At 41.4% G+C, this 25509-nt stretch overlaps 1 protein-coding gene across 1 annotated transcript in view; it reads right to left on the bottom strand.

The window, feature by feature from the left end:
* Window positions 1-25308, bottom strand: part of lix1 (limb and CNS expressed 1) — a 50445-nt gene extending 25137 nt beyond the window's left edge. The window contains exons 1-2 of the mRNA XM_043702835.2: window positions 25227-25308; window positions 16574-16737 (exon numbers count right to left, since the gene is read on the bottom strand). Coding sequence (XP_043558770.1) covers window positions 16574-16737; window positions 25227-25308 — 246 coding nt within the window. The remainder of the gene's footprint in view (window positions 1-16573; window positions 16738-25226) is intronic.
* Window positions 25309-25509: the final 201 nt, after the last annotated feature.

Raw genomic sequence — 25509 nt, 5'->3', positions numbered from 1 at the left:
CTTTAGTCATTTTAACTTAGGATAAAGTTGCTTAAATGTAATATTACACAACTAATTGAGTTACTAAACTATTATAAATGATTTATAAATGATTTGGTGAGCTTGGTAGGGGGTAGGTGACCCACTGTGCCCAAGTCTTGGGAGGAGCACTATAGACTCAGTCTTACTGGGTCGCCGCCATCTTGGATCCCAAAGGAAAGCATATTAAAATGCCTTTTTCACTATCCTATCCACCTGAGACTCCACTTTTAAGAAACTATGAACCTGCAAACAAGGTCTTTTTGTTCAGTAACACTCCCCAGGACCTTACCATTAAGTGTATCAGTCCTGCCCTGATTTGCTTTTCCAAAATGCAGCACCTCACATTTATCTAAATTAAACTCCATCTGCCACTTGGCCTATTGGACCATTGGTCTATCTGATCAAGATCCTGTTATACTCTGAGGTAACCTTCTTTGCTGTGCATTACACCCCCAATTTTGATGTGATCTGCAAACGCATTAACTATATTTCTTATGTTCACATTATTTACACAAATGACGAAATGTGTCATGTCAAGGAAAGAAATTTAGCACTCCTACCATCATTAGTCATAGCTCCACTTTACAATATACATGTCAAAATGCATGTTACTCAGCACCTCAGACACCCTGAGTGGTATGTGATACACCAGCAGTTATACTGTGAGATAAAGTAGCATTTTACTTTGTAAGTTACATCTGTTTATAAGGACCTTTCCTTTCAGCTGTTTTAGATGTGATGTATAAAACATTGTGAATCCACTACCAGAGCCAAATATCGTGATACACATTTGACCTTTGTTTAGAATGTAAGAGGCGGAAAGAGGCCATTTGATCCTCTGAAGGGTGATCTCTGTTGGGATGCATGCATTTATCAGACCAAAACCAATCCAGGCTTGCCTGGTAGCTTTGGTGACTTGAGATAACCTCGGGCAGGTTGCAAAACCTTGTGACAGTGACGACTCATTCAAATGTCTCAATTAATGATCCGTTCACAGTTTCCCTGAACCGGCCATATGTACTTATACATGCATGGTTTAATGTTTGAGACGAGCATATGCTACTGGCAGGATCAACCCGGTAGCCGAATCAATCCGTTGCTGGCAAACTCATGCTTAAGCCTCCCCGCGGAGGTCATTCTGTCTCCGGGTTCAATTCTTTCATAGGTATTCCACCAAGATCCAGACCCCACCTTATCCTTGTAACCTCACATTTCCCACGGCTAAGCCACCTAGCCTGCACATCTCTGGACACAATGGACAATTTAGCATGGCCAAACCACCTAAAGTGCATACTTTGGACTGGGGAGGAAACTGGAGCATCAGACAGACACCCATGTAGACTCAGGGGGAATGTGCAAACTCCACACAGACAGTCAACCAAGGCTGGAATCGAGTCTAAGTCCCTGGTGCTGTGAGGCAGCAGTGCTAACCACTGTGCCACCAAGCTGAATAGTGGTAACATTTTCTGATGTTACATAACTATTTCTTGTGGGTGCAATGTTTACAGAGATTGAACATTACCAGAAATTGCTTCCCAATTTACCCCACAATAAAAGAGAGTGTTGTTAGTCTTTCTGCTCTTTATACTGCAAAATCTGGGCCTATTCATTATTATGCTCTTTTCTAATGTTTCCTCCCTCAGTCACATCATATCAAAGTGAAGGAGCTTCAAGTTCTCCACTCTTTTCCTATGTTTGCCCTCAGACCCAAGCTGTCCGCTGGCCCTATCATAATTAACAAAGTCAACTTTTATTTTGCATATGAACAAGCTTTAATGTTGATGGGAATGATGTATTGCCAGGAGATGTGGAAGGGGAATAAACCTTGCAAAAAGGGGAATAAAGCTCAGATGCGGTTTTGAATAAGTGGAACACACTTCAATATTTGAGTATTACGTTTGGGGTAAAAATAGATAAATGTTAAATGGGTGGACTTTGGCTTGAGCTTCTTTTTGTTAAAACTCCAGCATACTAGTTGTTGTTTTTCTGGGATGTAGTTGTTGTTTTTCTGGGACTTACTTTCTTTTTGTCAAAGTCACATTAGACAAACTAAAGAATTCCTGTTGAAGTTAATTTCTTATCTCTTTAGGTTGGTCTTGGATTTACAACAGGCAAGCATGGCTGCTTTATTTACCATATTCTCATTAAACCTGGTGGACACAGGCATTGCTATGCATTAAGACAGGTGTCAATTGTGTAGTTTGATTACAAATCTACCAACATCTCTGATAACAAAATGCAGCTTAAAAAGTAAAAAGTGACTTATTTTTAAAGTTACAGGGAGCTCATATTTCCACTTCTACCTTGACATCCTAAAACTATCATCTGTTTAAAGTTAATGATACTTTCCAGGCTCTGGCAAATACCTTTCAGAATTCATTCTTTAAATTATCCATGTAAACTCCATCATCACATCTGAGTTATAATATCACTTTCCATTTATCAAAGGTACTAATCAAAACAAAGTTACTGAGATTCTGTTTTACTGTTAACCATTCAGTTATGTGTATGAAATCCACAGTTGTTATACCAGTATTTATTTTGGCTAAAACAAAACTGAATAGTCAAGCAGCTATTGTAACTGGAAAAGAAGGGATTAAATTCTGCCTAGATTTCATTATTTCTGTGAAAGTTGTAGACACATGTAATTATGATTACTTTTTTGAAAATTGCAGTCATCGTTTCAAGACTTACCGGGTAGCCCTAACTTCTGAAAAAGTGTTCAAACTTAAAGATGAATTTCCATAGCAACAGTTTTAGAGAAGATTGTGCAGGTTCACACAATTGTAAATGCAGTACATATTCCAGCATTTTTCTTGTCAGGATTAATTCATTTGTTTGGAGACATATCTTTAATGTGTTAAAAATTCTGCCTGGAGAATTGGTGACTTCATAACAAGCATGTTAATAATCAGATGGGAAACCCTGTCTTAGAATTTATTGATTACCTCCAGAAACCAGCATGAACAATTTGCTGCCAAAATGGGTATTTCACACTTTCCCAGATTGTACCCATTTGTCAGATCTTTTCCTACTCACTTAGCCAATTGATATCTCTGTAGACTCCTTATCTTTTCCTCACAAATCAATTTCATGCCTAATTTTTCCCTCAACAAATTTAGCGACCATACCTTTGATTACTTCAGCCAAATCATTTAGATATATTATGATTAACCCCAGCATTAACTGCTGTGGCACACCACTTATGACATCCTGCCAGCTTGAAGAAGACCCATTTATTCCTACTATCTGCTTGTTAGTTAGCCAATCTTCTATCTGTGCCAACATGTTGCCCATAAAAACTATGAGCTTCTTGTCCAGCGGCTTACAGCTGCTGTCTCAGCTTGTCAGTGAGTCCTCAAACATCCAAATCCACTTTCTGATTGGCCTTTCCATAAATCCTACAGGCTTCCCATGTCCTGCGGTCTCCACCAAACTTGTCTACATGAGTCTGCACTGACCCGCATTTCCAACATAGCCCCGGCATATGATGTGGTGATGCCATGATGCTAAGGATGGTGTTACAAGCATTCCCCCCCTCCAACTTTGAAGTCAGGGCATTCCTAACAATAGATGAACCATGCATCCCACATGAACCCCTTCACAGCCATGTTTCATCATATACTCCCCTTGTAGACACTGCTGCCCTCCTTCACAATTGTCATTCCCCCTCCCTATACCCTATACCCCAGCCTACAGTCCTGAAGAATAACCTACCAAATTTCCTTCCATGACAGCAGCTGCCTACAACCCATGACTTTCCCACAGTTTCTGTTAATGGGACCAACAAACCGACTGTGGCCCACCCCTGAGTGATCTACCCAGGCAGCCCCAGATGAGAAGTGCCCAGACTCTTGACCAATCATTGTATATTTGCTTACTCTGTTAGCCCTACACTTACATGTGTGAGATTGACACAGCATACCCCTTTACAGCAAAATGGCTTTCCGCTTGACTGAGGATTGCTCGTTGTGTAACTGTGCCAAATGGCATACAAGGCAAAGCATGGATGTTGTGAGCATGGAGGTAGGCACTGCGCGAGTGTATGCTAAGAGAGCAAGCGAGCAGCCTTGCGTTGCAACCTGATCCAATCCTTCAGCTGTGTGCTGGTCTTTGTGGGCGGCACGGTGGCACAGTGGTTAGCACTGCTGCCTCACAGCGCCAGAGACCCGGGTTCAATTCCCGACTCAGGCGACTGACTGTGTGGAGTTTGCACGTTCTCCCCGTGTCTGCGTGGGTTTCCTCCGGGTGCTCCGGTTTCCTCCCACAATCCAAAAATGTGCGGGTCAGGTGAATTGGCCATGCTAAATTGCCCGTAGTGTTAGGCTAAAGGGGTAAATGTAGGGGTATGGGTGGGTTGCGCTTCGGCGGGTCGGTGTGGACTTGTTGGGCCGAAGGGCCTGTTTCCACACTGTAAGTAATCTAATCTAATCTAATCTAATTTATAGGGAAAGTTCAATGCACATCCAGAGCACGATGCCAGTGTATCAAGAATTGCCATAGTGGTTGTGATAAGTTATTAGCTGCTGGATCCCAACATTCATGTAGAGGGATATGCATGTGGCTGTTACTCATGGATCGCACTGTAAGATGCTGTTTAGTAATGTGCAACATGTAGGTCCTTCAGAGCAAGTGGCAGATATGATCTATCAGGCACCTACTCTGGTTTCCATGCCAAGTTTTCTTGAAATCTGATTGTTTGGCAGATTTAAATGGTGGGCTGTGGTGTTTATAAGGCACTTAATAAGCAATTATCCCCCTTAGTTTGCAACTCACTGCTGTCTAGCAAGAAACTCACCCCGCTGCTCATAAAACACGTTAAGGATGGAGAGAGATGCTCTGAATGTCAAAGTAAGCCTCAGCAAATGTCTTGACTGGTTCTACCCACACATTGTTGTTTATGACCTGTGGGTTGCAGCTCTATTTGGCATCATCGTAAGGTTACTCTCGGGTGCTAAAGATGTGACAAAACAGTCATGGTACGAGGATAAAGGAACAGTGTCCTCAAAAAAACTTTGCAGTTCAGCTGTACCTACTTTAACTATTCAGGATTCCTCAGATCACTGCTCAAAAACCTTTGTGTACACTTCCAGGATGTGAAAGGAATTAATTCCTTATGTTTAATGGTTACTTCATTCTCCAGTTTCTTACAGTTGCTATTTACTTGCCCTTGGCGTCATAACTGCTGCTGTTGATCTCCAATTCAAAGAAATTTAAGGAAGCCTTAAATTAACAAAAGAAGCAGTTAATTAGTTCTAAGTTACTAATTGTACCACAACGAGCCAAATATTGAAGGATTTATACTTATACATTCCACATTATGATCGTCAGTGTCAGCAAATTTAATTCTAAACATTGAGGCAGATCTTCAGTCATGGAGTAAGACTGCATGGCACTGACCCCAGTTTAAAATTGGCCCCACATTTTCACTTAAGACCTTCCTGTTCTAGTTCAAGCTTGGAACCAGCAAAATGCAGACTGGGGAGACCAGATGGTGAAGCTTCATCCCAGCAATGCTACCTTCCTCTTGTCTGTCCTTTTCAGTGTTCACAGCATTGCAGCTACCCTTGCTCACCATCAGCCACCACTCCCAGAGCACCATGGAAACTCTTCGTTCTGACATAGGCCAGTATTGTCACAATCCTGTCACAGCCCACACTCTCCCACCACCCCTTACCCTCAGCTGCTGCTCACCCTTGACACAGCTCCCAATCATCTTCCACTCACACACTTCAGACACAGCCCACAAGAACCCTCAAACAACCCAGACACTGTTCACAATAACCCCCAAAATATGCCTAATACTGCTCACAATCTTCTCCCATGAACACACCCGAGCCACAACTCATAATCACTCCCCATTCACACACCCCTGACACAGTTCAGAATCATTTCCCATTCACATACCCGACACAGCTCACAATCACAATCATATCCAACACAGCTCACAATCACAGCCCCCGTTCACACACCCGACACAGCTCACAATTACACACCCCCATTCACACACCCGACACAGCTCACAATCACACACCCCATTCACACACCCGACACAGCTCACAATCACACACCCCCATTCACACACCTGATACAGCTCACAATCACATCCTCAATCACACACCCGACACAGCTCACAATCACACCCCCCACTCACACACCCGACACAGCTCACAATCACACCCCCCACTCACACACCCGACACAGCTCACAATCACACCCCCCACTCACACACCCGACACTGCTCACAATTACACACCCCATTCACACATCCGACACAGCTCACAATCACACCTCCCACTCACACACCCGACACAGCTCACAATCACACCCCCCACTCACACACCCGACACAGCTCACAATTACACACCCCATTCACACACCCGACACAGCTCACAATCATACCCCCATTCACACACTCGACTCAGCTCACACTCATCTCCTGCACCCACTGCTGTTAGTGAGGGATTACCGGAATATTGTCCCAGCAAAACAGAAGTTACAGTGATATTTTCCAATTCTGGAAGGTGAGTGTCTTGGAAGGAAGCTTGCATGTCGTGGTTTTCCCTTGCATTTATTGCCCACGTCCTTCTAGATGGAAGTGGCTATAGGTTTGGAAGGTGCTGTCTAAGGATCTTTGGTGAATTTTTGCAGTGCATCTTGTAGATAGTACCCACTGCTGGTAATGGGTATCAGAGGTGCAGAGTGTGAATGCTTGTGGATGTGGTGCCAATAAAGCTGGTTGCTTTGTCTTGGATGATATGAAGCTTCTTGAGTGTCATTGGAGGTGATTTACTCGTTGAACTATTCCTAACCTCTGACCTGCTCTTGTAGCCACTGCATTTATATGGCAAGTCCAGTTGAGTTTCTGGACAATGGTAGCCCCCACAATGTTGATAGTCGGGGATTCAGTAACACCATTGAATGTCAATGAGTGGTGGTTAGACTGTCTCTTCATGGAGGTAGTCATTGCCTTACATTTCTGTGGCATTAATGTTACTTTCAAAGGGATTGGAGTACAAAAGGAGTGAGGGTTTGCTAAAATATACAAAGCAATAGTCAGACCACAGCCCCTTATCTTGGAAATGATATCTGTCAATTTAGGCAGTGCAGAGAAGGTTAAAAATGCTGATCCTGGTTACGGGGACATTGTCTTATGAGGAGAGGTTGGGTAGGTTTTGCTTGTACTCACTGAAAAATAGAGATATGAGAGGTGAATTTGTTGAAACATGCTAAATTCTTAGAGGACTTGAGAGCATCGATGAAGAAAAGTTGTTTCTCCTTGTGGGAGAGTCTAGGACCAGACGGCATAATCTCAGAGTAAGGAATCATCTATTTAAGACAGAGCTAATGAGCAATTTCTTCTCTCAAAGGGTGATATGTCTGTGGAAGTTGCCACTGTAGAAGGCTGTTGATGCTGGGTCATTAAATGTATTCAAGGCTGAGATGCAGATTTTTAATCAGTGAGGGAATCAAGGGTTATGGAAAGTAGATTGAGGATTACCAGATCAGCTGTGATCTCCTTGAATGGTGGAGCAGACCTGATGGGCTGAATGGTTTACTTTAGATTACTTACAGTGTGGAAACAGGCCCTTCGGCCCTACAAGTCCACACCGACCCTCCGAAGAGCAACCCACTCAGACCCATTCCCCTACATTTACTCCTTCACCTAACACTTCGGGCAATTTAGCATGGCCAATTCACCTAACCTGCACATTTTTGGACTGTGGGAGGAAACCCACGCAGACACTGGGAGAACGTGCAAACTCGACACAGATAGTTGCCTGAGGTGGGAATTGAACCCGGGTCTCTGGCGCTGTGAGGTAGCAGTGCTAACCACTGTGCCACCATGCCGCCAGACTTGCAGTTCTTATGTCTTATGGTGTTGGGGTCTATGGCCTGGGACACTCAAGCACCTGAGTGCACCAGCATACTCTCTTCCATTAACACACACAGAGGGTTCGACTGGCTATTAACCCCGGTTTTTGTGTATTTTTGAATGGGGAAGACACAAAAGCATATCCCTCGCCCAGGCTGTAACGTTTTCTCCCAACATGTTTATAGTCTGAGTCACCGCATAGGCAGTTACAGTTTAATGTGTAGTGCATTTCCCCCTTATAAGTTCATTCTTTGGAAGCTCCTTGATACCTCTTAGATGAGGCATTTCAGGATCTTTTGCTTTAAATATCCATTTAAATATCATTCATTTAGCTGCAGCTTTCCTCTTTCAAAAAACGCATGTTGGCATTAAAATTTTGATATTTCTATAAGTGACCAGGGGTTATGATCAATGGTCATGAACAAAGGAGCCATACGGGAGAGTTAAAGTGAAACGCTGGTTAGGTAATAATTTGTTTTGTTAGGCAAAAACAAAGGCTGCAGATGCTGGAAACCAGAGTTTAGATCAGAGTGGTGCTGGAAAAGCACAGCAGGTCAGGCAGCATCCGAGGAGCAGGAAAATCAACGTTTCGGGCAAAAGCCCTTCATCAGGAATAGAGACAGGGTGCCTGCAGAGTGGAGAGATAAATGAGAGGGGAGTGGGGTTGGGGAGAAAGTAGCATAGAGTACAATAGGTGAATGGGGGTGGAGATGAAGGTGATAGGTCAGAGAAGAGGGTGGGGGAAGGTAGCAAAGAGTACAATAGGTGAATGGGGGTGGGGATGAAGGTGGTAGGTCAGAGAGGAGGGTGGAGCGGATAGGTGGAAAGGAAGATAGGCAGGTAGGACAGGTCATAGGGACTGTGCTGAGCTGGAAGGTTGGAGTTGGGGTGAGGTGGGGGAAGGGGAAATGAGCAAACTGGTGAAATCCACATTGATGCCATGGGGTTGAAGTGTTCCGAGACGGAAGATGAGGCGTTCTTCCTCCAGGTGTTGGGTGGTGAGGGAGCGACAGTGTAGGAGGCCCAGGACCTCCATGTCCTCGGCTGAGTGGGAGGGGGAGTTGAAACGTTGGGCCACAGGGCGGTGGGGTTGATTGGTGTGGGTGTCCCGGAGATGTTCCCTAAAGCACTCTGCTAGGTGGCGTCCAGTGTCCCCAATATAGAAGAGACCGCATCGGGAGCAATGGATACAATAAATGATATTTGTGGATGTGCAGGTAAAACTTTGATAGATGTGGAAGGCTCCTTTAGGGCCTTGGATGGAGGTGAGGGAGGAGGTATGGCTGCAGGTTTTGCAATTCCTGCGGTGGCAGGGGAGGGAGGGTGGATTGTAGGGGGCGTGGACCTGACCAGGTAGTTACGGAAGGAACGGTCTTTGCGGAAGGCGGAAAGGGGTGGGGAGGGAAATATATCCCTGGTGGTGGGGTCTGTTTGGAATGGTGGAAATGTCGTCGGATGATGTGGTTTATGCGAAGGTTGGTGGGGGGGAAAGTGAGGACCAGGGGGCTTCTGTTCTTGTTACAGTTGGAGCAGTGGGGTTTGAAGGCGGAGGGGCGGGATGTGGACGAGTTGCGTTGGAGGGCATCTTTAACCATGTGGGAAGGGAAATTGCGGTCTCTAAAGAAGGAAGCCATCTGGTTTGTTCTGTGGTGGAACTGTCCTCCTGGGAGCAGATACGACGGAGACAGAGGAATTGGGAATACGGGATGGCATTTTTGCAGGAGGTAAGGTGGGAGGAGGTGTAATCCAGGTACTCCATCTCCATTGATGACGACTGACTTAACACTGACACTTTTTTACAAACCCACCGACTCCCACAGCCACCTGGATTACACCTCTTCCCACCCTACCTTCTGCAAGAATGCCATCCCGTATTCCCAATTCCTCTGTCTCTGCCATATCTGCACCCAGGAGGACAGTTCCACCACAGAACACACCAGATGGCCTCCTTCTTTAGAGACCGCAATTTCCCTTCCCACGTGGTTAAAGATGCCCTCCAACGCATCTCATCCACTTCCCACCCCTCTGCCCTCAAATCCCACCCCTCCAACTGTAACAAGGTTAGAAGCCCCCTGGTGCTCACCTTCCACCCTACCAACCTTCGCATAAACCAAATCATCCGCCGACATTTCCACCACCTCCAAAAAGACACCACCACCAGGGATATATTTCCCTCCCCACCCCTTTCCACCTTCTGCAAAAACCGTTCCCTCCGTAACTACCTGGTCAGGTCCATGCCCCCCAACAACCCACCCTCCCGTCCTGGCACCCTCCTCTGCCACCACAGGAATTGCAAAACCTGCTCCCACACCTCCTCCCTCATCTCCATCCAAGGCCCCAAAGGAGCCTTCCACATCCATAAAAATTTCACCTGCACATCCACCAATATCATTTATTGTATCTGCTGCTCCCGATGCGGTCTCCTCTATATTGGGGAGACTGGATGCCTCCTAGCAGAGCGCTTTAGGGAACATCTCTGGGACACCCGCACCAATCAACCTCACCGACCTGTGGCCCAACATTTCAACTCCCCCTCCCACTCAGCCGAGGACATGGAGGTCCTGGGCCTCCTACACTGCCGCTCCCTCACCACCCAACGCCTGGAGGAAGAATGCCTCATCTTCCGCCTCAGAACACTTCAACCCTATGGCATCAATGTGGATTTCACCAGTTTCCTCATTTCCCCTTCCCCCACCTCACCCCAGATCCAACCTTCCAGCTCAGAACCGTCCTCATGACCTGTCCTACCTGCCTATCTTCCTTTCCACCTATCTGCTCCACTCTCCTCTCTGACCTATCACCTTCATCCCCACCCCCATTCACCTATTGTACTCTTTGCTATCTTCCCCCATCCTCCTCCCTGACCTATCTCCTTCATCTCCACCCCCATTCACCTATTGTAATCTATGCTACTTTCTCCCCACCCCCACCGTCCTCTCATTTATCTCTCCACTCTGCAGGCACTCTGCCTCTATTCCTGATGAAGGGCTTTTGCCCGAAATGTCGATTTTTCTGCTCGTCGGATGCTACTTGACCTGCTATGCTTTTCCAGCACCACTCTAATCGAGACAATAATTTGTTTTGTGTCCAATGGCACAAACAAAGGAGGCTCTGTTGTGGTGGGTGTTGTATAGTTTAAATGACCAATTATTACAGCAAAGATCACGAAGGAAGTTGATTTTGACATGACATAAATTGTGACTACAGAGAATAATCACTGACAGTCTACAAAGTAAGAATTTTTATTTATAAGTCAACTGAAGAAATAGTTTGTTACAGTGATGAGTGAGGTATCAATCGTATACAGAAAGGGATGTATGTATAACGTGGAAGACAACACAACCCTGTGGAGTAATGGTTCCACACATATGGGAATTCCTGTCAGAAAATAAATGTAGCGGTGGTCCACAAGAGAGGGGACAGCTGAAGGCTATATCCTAGGAGGAATAAAGTAACAGTCTGTACTCAATGTTTAATGTATCTGACACTGAAAGCACAACTCAGAAGTTGGGAAAATGTGTATGATATTCAAGAGGTGAAATATTTAAATACTTTAAATTAAATAAAATTTAAAGTAATCTAAATAGAAGTTACTTACATCCTCTCCAAAGCTAACCCAGTAGCAAGTTTAAAATTTTCAATACATACATCACATTAGGCAAGGGACATTTGAGCATTAACTCGCTTACATTGACCAGAACTAAGACCTATATTTTCACCACAATCACAACTGTCTCTTTTTCAGAGAAAATGCTGGAAAAAGTTGTAATCCCCCAAGTCTCAACTCCCAGCCCAGCATTTCTCATTTTCGTGGTCTGTCGTTCATGCCATTTCAATGATAGTTGTCATAGAGTCATAGAGTTTCACAACGCAGAGACAGGCCCTTTGCCCAAACTGATCCATGCTGACCAAAATGTCTGTCCACTCTAATCCCATTTCCCTGCACTTAGCCCTTATTCTTCTAATCCTTTCCTATCCATATATTTGTCCAAATGCCTTTTAAATGTTGTTAATGTAATATTGTTAAATGTTGTTAATCTCCACTGAAAATGGATTTTGGAGTCTCTGGTACCTGGAACCTGGAGTGTGGTGGTCCATCAAATTAAGGGCAGTCTGTTCTCAGTACCTCTCTTTTGGATTGCCAGTTGGGTACCCAGTGTACCTGTTTGGAGGGCTGCATTACCTCGGTGGATATGGTTCCAAGCCATCGAGGTTCCAGTCAACCATGGCTAACAAAGTAAGTTAAGGACTGAAAAAGTTCAAAAGATACAACCTATGAAGTTGTCAGAAATCATAGTAACCCTGAGGATTGGGAGTATTTTGGAATACAGCAAAGGAGGATGATAAAACCATAAGATGTAGGAGCATAATTAGATCCTTCAGCCCACCATTCAATGAGATCACAATTTGATTACCTTCAATTCCACTTTCAAAACTAATAAACAAAGGGAAAAGAGAATATGAACGAAAACTAGCAAAATGCAGAAAAATGTCTATTAAAAGCTCCTATAGATATCTCAAAAGGAAGAAGTTGGCTAAGACAAATGTGGGTCCATTATGGTCAGAGTCAGAAGAATTTATAATGGGGAGCAAAGAAACAGCAAAGAAGCTAAATCATGTGTCTGTCATCACTGAGGAAGGTATAAGAAATTTCCTCGAATTAGTAATGCAAGGCACTGGAGAGAATGAGTAATTGAAGGAAATTAGGGAAGGTTCTGTTGGAAAACTTAATGAGACTGATGGTTGTTAAGTGCCCAGGCTTTTGGCACACTGGCCTTCATCAGTCAGGGCATTGAGTATAGAAGTTGGGAAGTTGTGTTGCAGTTGTACAGGACGTTGGTGAGGCTGCACTTGGAGTATTGTGTTCAGTTTTGGTTATTTGCTATAGAAAGGATGGAGAAAAATGTGGAGAAAAAATTTATAAAGATGTTGCCTGGACTCAATGGTCTGAGTTATAGGGAGAGGTTGGACAAGCTAGGACTTTTTTCTTTAGAGCATAGGAGACTGGGGTGGGGCTTAAATAGGTGTAAAGTACATGAGAGGAATGGGTAGGGTGAATGAACTCAGGCCTTTTCCCAGGGTTGGGTAATTGACACCTAGAGGGCATCAGTTTAAGGTGAGAGGGGAAATAATAAAAGGGAACTTGTGGGGCAACGTTTTTACACAGAGGACAGTAGACATCTGGAATGAGCTGCCAGCAGAAGTGGTTGAAGCAGGTACTTTAACAACATTTAAAAGGCATTTAGACAAATACATGGATAGGAAAGGTTGGGAAGGGTATGGGCCAACTGCAGGGAAATGGAGTTAGCATGGATGGACATGTTGGTCAGCATGGAGCAGTTTGGGCCAAAGGGCCTGTCTCCGTGCTGTATTACATAATATTCTATATCTCAGAAAGATTAATATAGGTAGCCATGGATATAAAAACTATTGGTGATTATTTTCCAAAATTCTATAGATTCTGCAATGGCTCCTGCAGATTGGAAGGTAGCAAGTGTCACCCCATTATTTAAGAAATGAGGAAGAGAGAAAATGGAGAAGAACAGACCTGTTAGACTTACGTCAGAAGCAGGGAAAATGCTGGAACCTATTATAAAGTAAGCACTATCTGTACATTTGAATAACAATTGGCATTGTCAGCATGGATTTATCCATGGAAATTGTATTTGATGAACCTGTTGGAGGTTTTTAGGATGTTACTTATAGAACTGATAAAGAGTAGGATTCTTGGATTCTGTGAAGGCTTTTGCTAAAATCGTCCATGGGAGATTGCTTACCAAAACACATGGAAAAGGAGATAACATGCCAGCATGGATTAAGGATTGACTAACAGGCAGGAAATGTACAGCAGGTTTAAACAAATCAGTTTCATGTTGATGAACTATGTGACTAGTTGAGTAGTACAAGGATCAATACTTGTGTCCCAGATTTTTATCAATGATTTGGATGTAGAACCAAATGTAATGTTTCCAAGTTTGCAATGACAGAAAGCTTGGTGGGAGGGATGCTGTGAGGGAGACATTAGGCAGCTTCATGAGAATTTGGACAGACTTAGTAGTAGATAAGACCATTCTGGAAGAACACTACTTTTCATCATTTATATGAATGATTTGGATGTGAGCATAAGAGGTACAGTTAGTAAGTTTGCAGAGGACACCAAAATTGGAGGTGTAGTGGACAGCGAAGGTTACCTCAGATTACAACAGGATCTTGATCAGATGGGCCAATGGGCTGAGAAGTGGCAGGTGGAGTTTAATTTAGATAAACGCAAGGTGCTGCATTTTGGGAAAGCAAATCTTAGCAGGACTTATACACTTAATGGTAAGGTCCTAGGAAGTGTTGTTGAACAAAGAGACCTTGGAGTGCAGGTTCATAGCTCCTTGAAAGTGGAGTTGCAGGTAAATTGGATAGCAAAGAAGGCGTTTGGTATGCTTTCTTTTATCGGTCAGAGTATTGAGTACAGGAGTTGGGAGGTCATGTTGCGGCTGTGCAGGACATTGGTTAGGCCACTTTTGGAATATTGCGTGCAATTCAGGTCTCCTTCCTATTGGAAAAACGTTGTGAAACTTGAAAGGGTTGAGAAAATATTTACAAGGATGTTGCCAGGGTTGGAGGATTTGAGCTATAGGGAGAGGTTGGATCGGCTAGGGCTGTTTTCCCTGAAGCGCGGAGGCTGAGGGGTAACCTGATTGAGGTTTACAAAGTCATGAGAGGCATGGATAGGATAAATAGACAAAGTCTTTTCCCTGGGGATGGGGAAGTCCAGAACTAGAGGGCATAGGTTTAGGGTGAGAGGGAAAAGATGTAAAAGAGACTTAAAGGGCAACTTTTTCACGTAGAGGGTGGTACGTGTATGGAATGAGCTGCCAGAGGAAGTGGTGGAGGCTGGTACAATTGCAACATTTAAAAGGCATCAGGATGATTATATGAATAGGAAGGGTTTGGAGGGATATGGGCCATGTGCTGGCAGGTAGGAAGAGATTGGGTTGGGATATCTGGTTGGCATGGACGAGCTGGACCAAAGGGCCTGTTTCCATGTTGTACAACTCTATGACTCTATGGTTCTAAGAGCGCTAGTTTGATAGTTCTTTCAATGAGCCAGCACAGACATGATAGGCTGAGTGGTCTTGTCCTGTACTGTAAATTCCATTGCTTCCAGCCAGCACACAATCCAATCGTCCTGATTTCATGCTTGGTGTGAGTAGGTATGAGTTCCACACTGGATATTTCAAAGGTCCCAAAAGAGTTAGAATCTATTATCAGGGAAGGTTTATTATCTTAGAGATCCTGGTTTCTTCTGAAAATAACTTTTAAAAATGAAATTCTTATCTCTTTAGCTTATTTAGAATCTGAGTTATCCCATCAGAGCAGGAGGGGCCTGCTTCAAAAACCTCCTGACACCTTGTGCAGTACAGCTAACCACAAGCTTGCGCAGATCACCCTAAAGAGAAAAGTGATCTCATTGTGTGAACGTTTAGAGTGATGTCATAGTATGAGCAATCATTGGAAAGAGACTTCATCCTTTGCACTTCAGCGAAAGAGGCAGAGCATAGCTATTTTATGCCGTTTATAGATACACAAAGAAAGCATCCAGGCTACTCATTGTTATATTTATTTTTCACAATTTTGACAAAATATCCTCTGGTTCTTTGTTTCTTTCTGTTATGTATCATACCTGTTAAGCTGTTGCAAATCTTCTAACAGCACTTTGCACCTATCATTAAATAGTGCATGAAAGAGACTTCCATCACATCACCATTCTATCCCCCCGATGATAAACTGCTTCATATCCACTCAGCAGGCCTGTGCTCCAAGTGGGGAAATCAGGATATGAGCTAGCACTTAATGATATATGCAGGAAAAGAAGCTGTTACATTAGGCATTGGTCTCAATAGATTATTCAATGACTTCTCTTGTGACAATTATTTTGTGACACCATCGTCCCGTGACTAAATTTAAAAAAAAAGCTCTTTCTACACATCTCCCGAAAATGCCTAATTTTGAGGGAAAATTAGTTTATAATCAGATATAGGTGGGAAGATAAGAATACTTGGCAATTGATGTTACAGGGCAAAACTAAGTTTAGGTGCTGAATCAGTACATTAAAATTGAACATGCCCTTTTGAAGATTGTTTTAAAGTAGAACTCTTGGAGGATTTCTGCTTTAATGTGCACTTTTGTCCCAGTCACAAGGAATTCCACACAGACAGAGTTAAAGGCCATCATCATTTTTCAGTCTTATAGTGACAATGGAAGACTTACCAGGCTATGAGGTCTATGTTTCACTGAATACAAATAGTTTCAGAAAGAGAAACAAATAGATCACATAATTGTGCCAACCCTGACAAACTAAAAGAAAGTTGTTCAGTGAAAAGAATTAATTAATTTTGCATCTTCTGACAAATGCCTTGCAATAATTGTAAATTAGAGGTATTCAGCCATCAAATTAAATAGAAAGTTGACTATAAAAAGTTGAATAGAAAGTACATTTCTGGTTTGATGGAACTGTTCTGTGGTTGTTACATACTACACATGAATCCAATCAGCATTTTGGAGATAAGCAAAAATTCAAAGAGACAAAAGGAGTATTTTATAAAACAGTGCATCGTTGTTACAGTGTAATCTACAAAATAATCGGGTATGTGTAATGCAACATATAAGGTAAAAGAGTGTTACCTGAAAGTTGCCGAAGCAACTGCCTCCTGGCAGAGTCACATAACATACATACGGAGCAAAAGGAGATGGCACTGACTCATATACCACAAGGCATCCATTCTTAAAGACAGCTCCTTGCTTGTTCTTTGTCTCCCAAAATTCCTGCAATGTTTCTACCACATGTACTGTATGAGAACAAAAATAGGGCATCTTAAAATGTTTAGGGAAGTTCAGAAAATATGTTTCTTATTGCCGTTTAATGAGTTTGGGTAAACAGAAACTAATGTAATTTGTTCTTAAGCATTCAATATGAATTACCTAGACTATAACAGTTTAAGACAAATCAATACACAATGAAACAAATACAGAGAATGCTGGAAAAACTCAGCAAAAACATAACATAAGAAATAGGAACAGAAGTAGGCCATCTGACCCTATGTGCCTTCTAAAACATGGTTGATCTTTTGTGGACTCAGCTCCACTTTCCCACCTGCTCACCATAACCCTTAATTCCTTTACTGTTCAAAAATCTATCTTTGCCTTCAAAACATTCAACAAGAACCTCAACTGCTTCATGGAGCAGGGAATTCCACAGATCTGCAACCCTTTAGGTGAAGACATTCCTCCTCAGCTCAGTCTGAAATCTGTTCCCCCTTACTTTGAGTCTACTCAATCTCCCTTCATAAGCCAACTCTCTCAACTCTGGAATCAACCAAGTGAACCTTTTGTGTACCCGCTCCAGTGCCAGTAAACCCTTTTCAAATGAAGAGACCATAGGTTTACACAGCACTTTCGGTGTCACCTCTCCGGCACCCTATACAGCTGCAGCATACCCTCACTATTTTAAAAGTCCATCCTTCTAGCAAAAAAGAACAATATTCTATTTGCCGTCTTAATTACCTACTGCACCTCATGACTCATGCATTAGGACATCCAGGTCCCTCTGTACAGCAGCATGTTGCAATTTTTCACTATTTAAGTAATAGTTCATTTTGCTGCCATTCCTACTAAAATGGATGACCCCACATTTACCAACATTTTACTCTATCTGACAGAACCTTGCCTCCTCACTTAACCTACCTATATCCCTCTGCAGACTTTCAGTATCCTCTGCACACTTTGCTCTACCACTCACCTTAATGTCATCTGCGAACTTTATCACATTGCACTTGGACCCCAACTCTAAATCATTTATGTAAATTGTATAAAATTATGGTCCCAATGCTGATCCTGAGGCAAACCACCAGCCACTGATTGCCAACCAGAAAAACACACGTTCACCCCCACTCTTTGCTTTCTGTTTATTAACTAATCCTCTATCTATGCTAATATATTGCATGTACATGTGCTTTATGCAGTAGCCTTTTGTATAGCACCTTACCAAATGCCTCTGGTTCCAAATACACTACATCCACTAGCTCTCTGTTGTCTATTGTGTCCACAACGTTCTCAAAGAATTCCTGTAATTTAGTTAAACATGACCTGACTTTCATTAACTCATGCTTCGTCTGCCCGATTTCTATCCAGATGTCTTGTTATTTCTTTCATAAGAACATAAGAGCTAGGAGCAGGAGTAGGCCATCTGGCCCTTTGAGCCTGCTCCACCATTCAATAAGATCATGACTGATCTTCTCATGGTCTCAGCTCCACTTACTCGCCCTCTCACCAAAACCCTTAATTCCTTTACTGTTCAAAAAATTATCTATCTTAGCTTTAAAAACATTTACTGAGGAAGCCTCAACTACGTTATTGGACAGAGAATTCCATAGATTCACAATCCTCTGGGTGAAGAAGTTCCTTCTCAATTCAGTCCTAAATTTGCTCCCTCTAATTTTGAGGCTATGCCCTCTTGTTCCAGTTTAACCCGCCAGTGGAAACATCTACTCTACTTCGATCTTATCTATTCCCTTCATAATTTTACATGTTTCTATAAGATCCCTCCTCATTCCTCTAAATTCCAATGAATATAATCCCAGTCTACTCAGTCTCTCCTCATACGCTAACCCCCTCAACTCCGAAATCAACCTAGTTAATCTCCTCTGCACGCCCTCTAGTGCTAGTACATATTTTCTCAAGAGACCAATAATGCACACAGTACTCCAGGTGTGACCTCACCAGCACCCTATACAGCTGAAACATAACCTCCCTACTTTTAAACTCAATCTCTTTAGCAATGAGGGTAAAAATTAAATTTTCCTTCTTATATACCTGTTATACCTGCAAACCAACCTTCTATGATTCATGCACAAGGACATCCAGGTCCTTCTGCACAGCAGCATGCTGCAATTTGTTTTACTATTCAAGTAATAGTCCTTTTTGCTGTTATTCCTACCAAAATTGATGACTTTGTATTTATTAACATTGTTCTCCATCTGCCTGACCTTTGCCCACTCAAATTATCTATGTCCCTTTGCAAGGTTTCACAGCCTTCTGCACATTTTGCTTTACTACTCATCTTAGTGTCATCCACAAACTTTGACACACTACACATGGTCCCCAACTCCAAACCATCTTTGCAAATTGTGAATAATTGTGGTCCCTGAGACACACCACTAGTCATGATTGCCAACCAGAAAAGCACTCATTTATCCCCACTCTTTGCTTCCTGTCAGTTAACCAATCCTCTATCCATGCTAATACATTGCCCATAACGCTATGCATCTTTATTTTATGCCGCAGCCTTTTGTGTGGTACCTTGTCGAATGCCTTTTGGAAATCAAGATAAACCACATCTACTGTCTCCCTGTTGTCCACCGTGCTCATAAAGTCTTCATAGAATTCCAGTAGATTAGTTAAGCATGACCTGCCCTCATGAACCCATGCTTCATATGCCCAATGGGACAATTTCTATCGAGATGCTTTGCTACTTCTTCCTTGATAATACATTCAAGCATTTTGTTCACTATGGAAGTTAAGCTAACTGGTTTATAATTTTAGGTTTTAGTGATAATGATCGTTTCTAGAAGCTTCTGTACCATAGCCTCCCTTTCATCAATTATTGGCATGTTATTTGTGAAGACTGATACAAAATACCCATTCAAAATACCTATACACCACAGCCACATCCTCATTTCCCATTATTAAATCCCCCTTCTATCCTGTAAAGGACCAATATTTGCCTTAGCCACTCTGTTGTTTTATATATCTGTAGAAACTTTTGCTATTTGTTTTTATATTCTGAGCTACGTTACTCTCATAATCTACCTTGCCTTTCTTTATAGCTTTTTTTTCTGGTTTTCTGTTGACCTTTAAAGATTTCTCAATTCTCTGGTTTCCCATTAATCTCTGCACTTTGTATGCATTAGCTTTCAATTTGATACCCTTCCTTAGTTATCCATGGTTGATCCTACAGTCCTTCCTTTTCACTGATATATAATTTTGCTGAGCACTGTGAAAAATTACTTTGAAAGTTCCTCAATTGTCCCATCATATAGTCTTTGATCCCATCTACCTTAACCAACTTCTCCCTCATCCCATTGTAGACGCAATCTACTGGTATTGGATTTTACCTTCTCACTCTTCATCTGTATTTTAAATTCAACCATACTGTGATTGCTCCTTCTGAGGGGATCCCGAACTATGAGATCATTAATTATTCCTGCCTCATTACACAGGACCAGATCTAGGATAACTTGCTCCCTCACAGGTTCTCTTATATGCAGTTTGAGATACCTAGCATGGGTACATTCTATGATCTCCTCCTCAAGGCTGCCTTGACTGACTTGGTTTGACAGGCCAATATGTAGATTAAAATCCCGTATGATAATTGCAATACCAATTGCCTGGATCAGTTATTTCTTTGTTTATTGCCTGCCTCACTGTGACGTTATTATTTGGTGGCCTATAGACTATGTCTGTCAGTGACATTTTTACCTTACTATTTCTAATTTCCACCTACATCAATTCAATCTTTTTCTCCATAGAACCTACATCATCTCTCACTATAGCCCTAATGTCATACTGAAATATCAGAACTATATGATTAATGTTTTCTTTCTCTTGTTATTTCTTATCTCCCCCTCATAAGGCTTTTACATCATCAATCCAAGATCATTTCTTGCTATTATACACCTTGCACCTTGCACCAACAAAGCAGTTCCCACCACCCTGACCTTCCTGACTGTTATTTCAAAAGGTCATATACCAAGTTCCCAGTTTTAATCTCTTTTTAACTGGACCTCCATAATGGCTGTAAGATCATACCCATTTATCTCCATACCAATAACTCACTTTTTTAATGAATGCTACATGTATTTAAGTATTTTGTGTTTTTTGTTAATTTTGTGTTTTTACAATTTTGCTCTCCCTTTGACCCTGTTTGCATCTTTAAAAATACTGGCACACTCTATCCCTTCCTGTACCACTCTGCATTTTATTATTAAATTAGTTGAATGCCACCATATCATTTTGCTTTGTAAGCGTTTGTATCACCCTTCCCAAAGTCTTCCTCCTTCTTGGAAAAATATCAGCGTCATTGGGTCAAAATCCTGAAATTCTTTTCCTAATAGCATTGTGGGTCCATTAACACCAAATGGACAGCAGCAGATTAAGAAGGCAGCTTCTCAAAGGCAATTAGGAAAAGGCAATGAATCCAGTCAATGAAGCTCACTTTCTCAGAATGAATTTTTTTAAATGTTGTTCGATCTCCTAGCCCTAGGGACACCCTGACATGAAACATTTTGATCATTTGTCGCAGGTCCCTTCTCATTTTTCATCTATTTGTAATTGAGGGAAATTAGCAGAGACAAAAAAACTGCAGATACTGGAATCCAAAGTAGACAAACATGAGGTTGGAAGCACTCAGTAAGCAGCCAGCGTCAGAAGGTAGAAAAGTCAATGTTTCAGGTTATTAATCCCTTTTGGGATTACTTCTAGAGTTGTTAGATTAAAAAGTAGTGAAGATGTTCTAAACCTGTATCAGTTGGTTTCTCCACATATGCAATATCGCAAGCAGTTCTATTTATTATACAATAACAAGGAACTGAAGAGAATGAAGGAGATTTACAAGGATGATAGCAGTAATGTGTAGGTATACAAATGGAATAGTTAACAGGCTGGACATGTTTGCTCAGGAAAAAATGTTATAGTGTGATTTAATACATATAAGATAAAATTATGAATTATCTTTCTGGTTGGTGACAAAAAGGATGATTTCTCTCCTGGGGAAGAGTTGATAAAGAGTGGAGCTGGAAAAAGCATAGCAGGTTAAGCAACATCAGAGGAGAAGGGGGGTCAACGTTTCAGATCGGAACCTTTTATCAGGATCTGACGACATTTTCTGACCTGAAACATTGACTCCCCTTGTCTACTGATGATGCTTGACCTGCTGTGCTTTTTCCAGCGCCACTTTTTACCCACTCTTATCCTCTAGCTTCTGCAGTTCCCACTATCTCCAAGATCCTGAGGAAGAGGAGAAAGTGAGGTCTGCAGATGCTGGAGATCAGAGCTGAAAATGTGTTGCTGGATTCCTGAAGAAGGGCTTATGCCCGAAACGTCGATTCTCCTGTTCCCTGGATGCTGCCTGTCCTGAGGAAGAGCCCAACTAGAGGCCATAGAGGCTACCAATATAAAATCCAATGGGTAATTCATAAGAAATGTTTTCATCCACAGATTGGTGAGAATGTGAATTCAATAGTATAGAGAGTGGCCAGAAGGAATAGTCAAGATCTATTTAAGGGAAAAGTAGACAAGTGTATGGAAGAGAAGGGAATAGATATTTGCAACAGTGGATTTAATGGAAGATGGAATAAGGCACAGAACATTAAGACCATCTTCCAAAAGTGTTCATTCTACTTCTGAAATATTTACATGAAAATAACCATTTCAGAAAATGACATCTCTTTGAGTGTTGGTTGTTTGCAAATTACTTAAGATTTTATTGCAAGATCTCTGCACAAGCTGTCTTTCAAAGTAGTTAGCATATTGGCTTCCAATTAATACAATGTTTACATCAGTTCCTCTGCTTTTAATTTCACGTTTTCCGAGAACAGAAAGATACTCAAATATTCAAAACACCTTCTACTCATCAGGCCAATATTCAAGAATGGTAATGTGATGGGAACAGCAAAAAAAAATCAGCATCCACTTTTCCAACCAATCAGCAGATGTTTCTCATCCAATATAAAAATGCTGTTCTCTTTTACATTGATATTTCTGAGAGTATGCTTGAGAGTGGGCGGCATGGTGGCACAGTGGTTAGCGCTGCTGCCTCACAGGGCCAGAGACCTGGGTTCAGTTCCTGCCTCAGGTGACTGACTGTGTGGAGTTTGCACATTCTCCCTGTGTCTGCATGGGTTTGCTCCAGTTTCCTCCCACAATCCAAAGATGAGCAGGTTAGGTGAATTGGCCATGCTAAATTGCCCGTAGTGTTAGGTGAAGGGGTAAACGTAAGGGAATGGGTGGGTTGCGGGTCGGTGTGGAATGTTGGGCCAAAAGGCCTGTTTCCACGCTGTAAGTAATCTAAAAAAAAGTGCAAAATGAAAAGGTTTGATAAAATTGTTCACATTGTTGAGTACATTAAATGTAAACTCAGGCAGATCCAAGGAAGGGCTCAAGCAGCTGAAGAAACAGTATTGTGTATATTGGGCTCTAAGCTTGATATATAGAAAGTCATAAATACATATACAGCATGTGTTTCCTATTGCTGGTTCTAAATTTTAAATTTTAAATGCTCTGCGATTGATGAAATTGGTGCCACACTAGTTTATGGATTTTATCATCACTGGATGACAGGAACATGGTTCAAAAAGGATGGTAGTTGCTTTTAAAACTACAAATAGCTTTTGTTTCAGAAATATGGGATTCATTCATACAGACTCCTTTGTTAATCTCTATGTGCCACATTGAGAGTTTTTGGGGAGATCAAATCTAAACAACGTACTGCATTACTTACCTGTATCTTGCCATTCGATCAGTAACCAAATATTATAGATGACAGTAGGATTATAAATCTCAACTAACACAATGCTGGTGCTCAAAGGAATTCGTCTGCAATATTAATGCCAGATTTTCAATTAATAGTTGCAAAGGAACCTATATTATGACTACAATGAGTTCTGTCTTCTGATACACCATATGAAACTAATTATAAAGAAAAAATGGTTCTTGATATTCACCAAGGTGAATCTAATGGGTGTAGCTCTACATAATTCTTATGGTACCAGAACTCAATGCTTAGATTGAGTGGAAAATGAAAAATAGAAACATAGGAAACCAAATAACTTCTTCAATTAAATCCTATTAAAGTTTTCTGCAGTCGGCAAAATGTTTAACTTCTGCTCTGATGTTTGAAGATTACAAAACAGCTTTACACAGTTTGAAAAACAGCTTTTTGAAATTGCTAAGGTTTTTCCTGTACACAAAAAGTAGGTCAGTTTAAATCAGCCAATTACCACATCATCAGACTACTCTTGATCATCAGTAATGTGATGGAAGGGATCATCAACAATGTTGTCAAGCAGTGCTTAGCAATACTCTGCTCACTCACAATCAGTTTGGGTTCTGCCAGGGTCACTGAGATCCTGATCTCATTACTTAGATTAAATGTGGTGAAAAGAACAGGACTCCAGCGATGGGGTGAGAGTGACTGCCTTTGACATCAAAGCTGAAAATGTGTTGCTGGAAAAGCGCAGCAGGTCAGGCAACATCCAAGGAGCAGGACCTGCATGCTGTTGTTTTCATTTATCAATATTAACTTATTTGCTAGAAATTAGGTCAGAACTGCTAGATTGTAGTTTATCTAACAAATTTACATGCATATTATTATCTCATTAAAATAAATGACAATGTACAGTTTAAAATAATACAGGTCTTGTACTGGTCAATTTATTTTTTGCTTTTAAAAATTACTGCAGTGTTTGTAAATTAAAAGATACGACTATTAATGAAAATGCAGTAATGGAAAATTCTGTCTGCATTCAGTAAATTGCAAATGCATACTTCATCATGTGCACTACAAGGATTAGTCACAGAAAAATACCATAAACGTAATTTATGGCATACCCCTAAGTGTTAGCCAAAGTGTGGTCCCAAATAATTATATAACAATTATCCCTGTGAGTTTTAGAGAGGTACAATATATTAAGTAGGCAGAAGCTGTCATCATAAAATTAACAACCTTCTGTAGCTTCCTTTTATTTGTGTTAAATGTTTTATATTTCATAGTATAATTGGTTTAAAATCAATTTCATTGATTTAACACATTCAGTTCAGGCCACAAGCAGAGCTAACTATACATAAAATAGCATTCAGACTTCTTTGAAATAAAAGCACTTTTAGTTTCATAACGGCTACTTCTTGCTATCATAGAGCCAGTAAGATCCAGGAGGTAAAACAAAACTATAAAATGTTATTTTTATTGTGTGCAAAGCTCCAGTTCAGAATAATTAACTTAGAAAATAGCAGAAGTAAGAACATGATGAAACAAGAAACATAATGATATCTGTTTTTATGTAATAATTAAAAATCAATTGTATTTTTGAGTTATTCATTATTTTAAATATTTAATATTATCGTGGTATAAATATACATAATTTACAAAGAGACATGCAAACTTACAAAGCATTTCGTGAACCTGTAAACATGCTAAAGTAATTTAAAATTTTGGATTGGTATATGAAAATACAACAATAGATTTATAGAATAATTTTTCAAATCCTTTATAAAGATGACTCACAATCTTTAAAGATAAACGTTGGATTTTTGTCAGGTAGCAATGAACAAATTGTATCTTGCAGAGATTTCATTCCATTATCCATCTTGAGTCTGTCTTCTCCTGGTTACATTCATGCAGTTCCCTGATACATGAATTACTCCAGCTCTGTACAGTGGTGTTGTGGAGGTCTAATAATGCAGCGTGGACCAGTAAGGTTTGTTTTACACATCTGCCAATCAGACACTGAATATTCTGAAAAGTCAACCAGAGGGGACCTTATCCCTGACTTACTTGCCTTTGAAAT

This window comes from Chiloscyllium plagiosum, unplaced genomic scaffold (assembly GCF_037043375.1).
Source record: "Chiloscyllium plagiosum isolate Xiang-an unplaced genomic scaffold, Cpla_swu_hap1 HiC_scaffold_2, whole genome shotgun sequence".
Taxonomy (NCBI): Eukaryota; Metazoa; Chordata; class Chondrichthyes; order Orectolobiformes; family Hemiscylliidae; genus Chiloscyllium; species Chiloscyllium plagiosum.
Note: the sequence above shows the minus strand (reverse complement) of the source record. Positions and strands in the feature narration are given on the sequence as shown.